General features: G+C 36.6%; 1 protein-coding gene across 2 annotated transcripts; it reads right to left on the reverse strand.

Annotated features, from left to right (window-relative positions):
• Window positions 1-939: 939 nt before the first annotated feature.
• Window positions 940-3,659, reverse strand: LOC114283822 (ADP/ATP translocase 3, mitochondrial-like). Of its 2 annotated transcripts, XM_082920552.1 has the most exons (4): window positions 3,518-3,657; window positions 2,726-2,792; window positions 1,822-2,323; window positions 940-1,381 (listed from the first exon to the last, which is right to left on the reverse strand). In XM_082920552.1, exons 3-4 carry the CDS (start codon window positions 2,299-2,301, stop codon window positions 1,121-1,123), a joined length of 741 nt encoding a protein of 246 aa, XP_082776678.1. In that variant the 5' UTR covers window positions 2,302-2,323; window positions 2,726-2,792; window positions 3,518-3,657; the 3' UTR covers window positions 940-1,120. The 2 variants fall into 2 exon arrangements, with proteins under 2 accessions (XP_082776678.1, XP_082776679.1); XM_082920553.1 differs by lacking the exon at window positions 2,726-2,792 and having other exon boundaries at window positions 3,518-3,659.
• Window positions 3,660-7,359: the final 3,700 nt, after the last annotated feature.

Raw genomic sequence — 7,359 nt, forward strand, 5'->3', positions numbered from 1 at the left:
GTGTTGGAGGTGGGTCGACTAACCATGGCCACAAGTCTGAGGGCCTATGCATGAGGCTGAGAAATGTAGTAATGACATGAATGATTCCTTTCGATCAATCCCTTGTACCACTTGTCCATACAAAATTTGAATTTTTTTTTAAATTATTTTTTTTTTTTTTTTTTTTTTTTTGCAAATCTATAAGTAATTTTTTTAATTAAGTTCTAGTTTTATTTATTTATTTTTATTTTTTTCAATCAATAAAAAAAATTACAAATATCAAACAAATCACGAAGCTAACAATAGCTAGAACCCCCATTAATAAATAAATACTATAAACATCAAACTTTTTTATTTTATTTTATCTAATATCAAACATTTTTTTATTAGAATTGAATCCACAACCTCAGCTACCTGTGTGTTGACCTAGACAAATTCAGGAATTTCAAACGATCTTGGTTTGCTTCAAGTTTGTGGAGAAGTGGTTTTGAACACTGCAGGAAATTCAACTTTTAGCGGCGTTTTTTAAACGCCGCAATAAGTGCCTAAAATGCCACTAATTCTTTTTGTGACGCTTAACACCAAACGCCGAGGACGCGGCCGTCGCTATAGCATTGTAGCGCTTTAAAAGAGTCGTTAATTTGTTATAGGCGGCGTTTTAAAACGCCGCTAAATGTGGTACATAAGGCAAAGTGACGTCATGACAATTTTAGCGACGCTTTAGAAACGTCGTTAATTTGTTATAGGCGGCGTTTTTTAAAACGCCTCTAAATGTGATACTCAACTGCAAAGTGATGTCCTGACAACTTTTAGCGACATTTCGAAAACGTCATCATAGCTTTTTTAATTTTAAAAAACCTATATGGTGGGGTTCTGAAAAATGCCATTACATCTTTATTTTTTTAATTGTTTTTTTTTTTAAATTATTACTTGTAATAAAATTGCAAAGTAGCACTAATATGAAACAATAACTCCTATTTCCATTCAAATGAACATTTGTCAAAAGAAAAAGGCAGAAAAATAACAAAAGAATTGATTTGAGACCAAGCCAGTATCTAGTGATATGTGAAAAGGTCTATAATAACATTACGTGCTCCAACAAAAAAATATTTGAAATAATAAACCAGGCAAATTTTGGAAATCATCCAATAATGGGATTAGTTATGAGGCTGCAAACATCAATTAAACCATTAAACTGCCTTCCACCACCATTCTTAGCAGCTGTAGCATCATTAGCCAAACGTGTTCGAGCATAATCTAGGGAATAAACAAAAAGAGAAGATGAAGCACCATCAGCAGCACCTGACGCCAAATTCCTGGCAAACCACTTCCAGTAACCATCATTGTCTCTCTTGAAATTAAACAGCCTCTTAAAATAATCTTTGAAAGCAAAGTTCAGGGCCTGAAAATGATTGATGAAATTGCAAATTTTGTGAGACATTCTATAAAACAAGACATGGTTGTCAACAAATGATAAATCAAAACGGAAACTTAATGAATCACATCGACAAGCTAGCATTTTTAATTCAAACTTCCAAAACTGACAGGATGAAGCTGTTTGGAGGACCTAAATCAAATCCAGATTAGACATCACTTCCTTTCAAATTTCAGGATGTCAATCCATCCCTTTGTTAGCAAACACATATATATACACTAATTATTATGCAATTGTTATTTCTGCAGACCACACACTCACATGGGGTTGTCCCATCATGTGAGAGGCAGGGTTGTGGAAGAGATGTTTTAGACTGTGGAGATAACTGCTCCCATACTAATCGAGAGCAGAAAAACAAAACAAAAGAAATGGCAAGATTAACAAATATAAACAAAAGATAGGCTAACCTGGGTTGGGAAATATCTGATAACATTGGTAGTGTTGCTTCTCCACAAAGCAATAATGCCTTCATCCTTAATTGTTCGCGCAAAGCAGTCAGAAATTCCTTTGTATGGTTCAGACAGCCGACCAGCTTTGATCATCTCATCCTGGTTCTGAATCAATAGCTTAACTCGCTCTATCGGAGCAGCAGCAGTCTTGGATACAGCAGCAGAAACTCCTCCCATGAGGAAGTCTATCATAAAACTACGAAAACTTTTTTCTGCGGGAGCTTGTACAAAAACAGAGGATAGTGGTGATGCAAATTCCAGGCCAGTGCCTTGGAATGTTGGTGGCAGAGGACTCTGCAGACCTCCATTTACATATGCACCAATCATATTGTGTAAACCAGTATTCCTGGAGCGCAAGTTAGGAGAAATTCGAGATAAGAAATAAGATTGCCCATGTATCTTCTGGGAAATTGATGGATGCTGTGATCCATCCACCATATTTGCAACTCAAGGTGGCGGCCTGCAACAGAAACCAACATTAATTACATGCAAGAATAAAACAAAAACAAGCATATCAAACAAAGAACACAATAAAGGTTTAAATACAAGGAACAATAGAGAGAAGGGTTTTTCCCTACCCAATCTTTTCGCTACTATAAACACCGGTGCCAAAATATTTATATCACTTTAAAAAAATTAAAATAAAAACATATTGTTTGAGTCAAATGACTTTGGAGGGAACAAATAGTTACCGAGTATTATGTATACCATCCTTGAGGTTTACCCATCTTAATTTTCAAATCTAAGCAATATATGCGTGCATGCTAAACAATTTTCAAACACAAATATAATTAAGGGGAAAATAGATCAATTCATTTAGGCTGCAAAAGCATGCTAAATAAAAGCGACAAACGCGTTGTACCTTAAAATGCACAATAATATGTCCATAATGCAATCCCACAACACACGTAATGGCAGCCATCAACGAGCTAGAACATTTTAGAGAAAAAGAGGTTTAATCTAAGAGCCTTCATATAAAAATAATATTATCAAGACTAAAATATAGTCTGTCAGAAAATACAGCAGTGGAGCTATTCTCTAAGTGCTGCCTTATCAAAGATATCAACCCTATTAACTTAAATAATAAAAGACCATGAAATTACTCTAAACCTTTGATAATAATAATGAAGGATTGTCCTCAGTAGAAATAAAACAAATTGTTCAAGTTATAACATCAATCCCCCAAAAAGGAAATGGTCGATCTGAATAGCATAATACCTATATATCAATACATGACAAATATGAATTCCATTCAACATTTGTTAGGTCCTTAATAGATAAAGTACAACATTTAAGATTTGTCTCGGACCATAATGGAATCTCTAATGCTATTTGGGAATAAGTGAACAAGTGTTTGGGAGTAGATTGGGTACATTTCCAGCTTGCTTTCCTCCAATGCCAACTTGGGCATTTGAAATAGCAAATGGTAAGATTAAGTCAGCTCTGCAGAGGAATCGAATAAGATAAAGGCATTGCTATTCCGATTTTCCACTCAATTAAGATTTATGGAAACATTTAGATACTATACTTCATGTGATCAGAATACCATGATTTATGACTATCACTTCTCTTGCGCTTGAGGATATCCCCAGTCTTAGAAATAAAATATAAGATAAAGAGTACTTAAAGTTCATGGGTCAGAAAGTTCTCTAACCTTAAGATGCCCCCAGGGTCAAATGGAGCAAGGCACCATTCTGGTGAATTTAGTGGTAGAGATCCATAATCAGGAGAGTTGACACTGCATTCCTGTTATATGGAGAAAGTTAACCATGCAAGGATCTGCAAGGGATTTAAAGACTTTAATATAGGAAAGACAGTAGCGATAATAGGGGACTTGGTGCACCTTCGTTCTTCTGTAGACAGGATGTTTATAAAGATGTTGTACGCCAAGAAAAAATCGATCAACCAAACCAACAGCATTACAAGGAGGTGAATTGACAAATGCGGTGAATTGACAAATAGTTCCATAAAATAAATGGAAAAAAAAATGAAGGAGAAGAAAAGAATATAGTATCGAAATTAAGCTACAAAATATTTTGTGAAAAGTAAAAAAGCATCAAACTTCCTCATACAACTTGATTATAAGCTAAACTAAAATCTGAAACAAACACAGATCTGACATTTCAGGCTAAAAAAGATAAGAAAAAATATAGGTCACAATAGCACAGAGATCTGACATTTCAGGCTAAAAAAGATAAGAAAAAATATAGGTCACAACAGCACAGATTAAGAGTGAGAGAATGAGAATGAGAATGAGAATGAGAATGAAAATGACAGTTCTAAAACTTTCATATAGAAGAGAGCAGGTCAGTCAAATCCACAGTTTGACTTAGAAAAACTCGAGGATTGGTGCAGATCTGCTCTAGCCCAACTAACATGATGATCAGAGGGGAATGAGAAGAATCAACCCTGAGCTAGCATGGATTGGAATCCGAAGAGCTAACTCCCAACTGTAGTAAACAATTATCTAAACATAGGGGTGCAATGACACAGGTAAGAAACTAATAATAAAAGTTTACTCTGCAACATATGGTAGTAATCAAATATTAATGAAGATTAATTAAAAATCAAATCTTAACTTATGGCAAACATCAAGTGACCAAAGTGCAAAGTTTAAAAATAAAAAATAAAAATAAAAGAACTCTCTGTTCTAGGCAACAAAATAGAGGATGAATTTGATAAATAAACAAAAATCAGAGCAAAAAAAGAACAACAACTACTTGGTAATAATCTATCGCTTGAATTATCTCCATCAATAATGCTCACTGCTATATGTTTTTCCTAGTTTGATGCTACATTACAGTTCAAAGAGTATTTATTCAATAGATTTTTAGGCAACCACTAAGTTTAGTGCCAGCCCAGTCCCAAAAAGTGATTAACCTAGAATGGTTTAATTTAAACAGACCAAAAAAGTATGAGAACCACTCCACCAGCAAAATCTTGACTGAGAATGAAGGGATCAGGTCAAATCATTGATGAAGAGATTTTATTGCTATGAAGAAACATCAAGACACTGACTTATAAATAATGCTACAACACTTCTCAATATACATGCAGAATTGATTTGTAAAAGATATTACAAACTAAGAATGCTACAGAGTCTAATCATATTTTCTGAAACTGAAGATATTGTATACTTATAGTTTTAGATGTTAATGTAGCAAACCCGTAATTAACAATATATAGCACATTTTTCTTGTAGTTTCTCTTGGAGTTGATAATTTGAACTCCACTAAAACAATGTAATCAAGAGCAAAAGACTAGTCAAATTTAAGCCCTAGTCATTAATATGGATGGGACCATTTACACCTGCATGAAATGTTTAACCTGTTACTTATAGGGGAAACGAATGCAAAAAGAAGAGATATAAAAAGAAAGCTCAATGAAGTAAATATGGCATACAAAACAATTGACAAGCATAATGTTTTTTTGTGTTCTACTTCAGAGGACAGATACTGTCCATAATATTATATAGAATGTAAGCACTATCCGAAATCAAAACAACTCACTAAACATTACAAGGAAAACTAACCACCCAGCAGTGATGCAGAAAAACCAGGAAGCACATAAGTGTAGACACCCCATTTTTGACCGTCCTCAAGACTTGGACGTCACCGTTTGAACACTCGGTGATCATCCATGTTTGTGTTCGTTTGGAGTTCCCGGAGGTCTCGGCTCGCGCGCCTTGCCTCAGGATCCCCGAACTCGACCGTTTAGTGTCTGGTTTTGCACCAAACACTTGTGTCTTGCCCTTGAGAGGCAGGGTAGGGCTTGTAGACCATCCCCACCCACCACCGGCAGTGGCTAGAGGCCACCGGCTGGTTTTTGCTGCCACCGGCAATGTATATTGCCGGCCGGCACTATTTGTTGCCGGTCAGCACTATTTAGTGCCGGCCGGCACTCTTTTTGGCCAAGATGGCATTTTTGGCCGGCCGATTGCTGTTCATCTGCTTTTGCAGATATTTTTAGACAGCTGTCTTGCTTTTGCTCCCCTCCATACACGTGTATGGAGGGATCTCCCTCTTGTAAAGCTTGTCTTGTAAGCTTTACAAGACATATAGAGAGAGAGGCTTGTCTCTTGAAAAAAAAAGGGGTTGGAGAGTTGATATTTTGAGAGCAAAAACAGCCATTGTTGAGCTCTTGTTCTAGGGTTTGAGTTAGATACACTTTCTATCTCTCTTTCCCTCTCATTTGTGCACTAGGTGTTTTGTGTCTTACTATTGCACACAAACACCTAGTGTTTCACCTTCCTTTGGCTCTTGAGGTTCTAAAGGAGTGGTTTTGAGGTTTTGGTGTAGGATCCAAGCTAAAGGAGGCCATTGGAGCGCCATTTGTGAAGGGGTCATCAAGGGTGAGAATCTAATCCCATTTTCCCCCATTTTTGCATTGATTTTCTACCTATCTTAGAGCTGTTTTTGTGCTTATTGTATAACATAAAAAAGTTCTGTTTTTAAGCCCTCTTTATTGTTTATTAAGAGTGTTTTGTTGTTTGAGGGTAGTGGACCACCCTTAGGCCTTGAAAGGCCTCATTTTGAGCCATTTTGTGCTAGCTCCGGGATTTTGGTGTTGAGGTCTCTTCACCACTGAAATCTTGAGGGATTTTAGTGGTGAAGATGATGCTTTGAAGTCCCAAGAAGGAGAGGGCCACCCCCTCTCCTTGTTGTCCTTGAAAAGGGCATGTTTTGGCCTCTTGAGAGAGCATTATGCTTGAGTGTGTGTTGAGCATGTTTAGGTTGTTTTTCATGCTTATATATCCATAATATAACATGATTTTAAGTTGGTTTTGGTACTCCATGCATGCTTAGCATAGTTACCTTGTAATGCCATGTTATTGCCTCAATGTGCCTTAGGTTGTTAGCCTTTGTTGGAGCATGTTTTAGGCTTAGTCTTGTGAAGATTATGTGCTTATTTTGTCATGCTTTAGGTCTGTCCATAAGTGTTTGGGTCGATTTTGGCATGCATCATATAGCTCCTTTGTATTTAGGCTTGTTGGCCTTGAGCATATGCATGTGTAGCATGACATCTTTGCATCGATTTGGTGATTTGGAGTCACTTTATATGTTATTTCAGTCCCATTTCCATGCTTGTTTGATTGCCTTGCATGCCCTTTAATGCTTTGGAAGCTTGTGTAGCAATGCTCCATGTTTTGGTATCTATGTATGCCTTTGCATTTGAGCCACTTAGACACCATCTAAGAAGTCCTTTGGCCTTGTTTTGACATGCTAAAAATCTGTTTTAGTAGTTTAATGCATGCCATGCTTGTTGTGATAAACATGCTTCAAAGCTTCATGACTTGCTTCAAGTACTTGGACCATGCTTGCATGCACTTGCTTGTCTTGTTTAATATGATTTGGCATCATTTTATAACATGATTTTAGAGCTCGCGTTGCATGCCAATTGTTCATGATTGCCTCTTTCAAGTGTGCTTGAATGTTGCTTGCTTTGTGCCTAAGTGTTGGGCCTTAACATGTGTATGTGTGCATGTATGTTTAGCCT

Source organism: Camellia sinensis, chromosome 3, assembly GCF_055761805.1.
Source record: "Camellia sinensis isolate YWXY chromosome 3, ASM5576180v1, whole genome shotgun sequence".
NCBI classification, from domain to species: domain Eukaryota; kingdom Viridiplantae; phylum Streptophyta; class Magnoliopsida; order Ericales; family Theaceae; genus Camellia; species Camellia sinensis.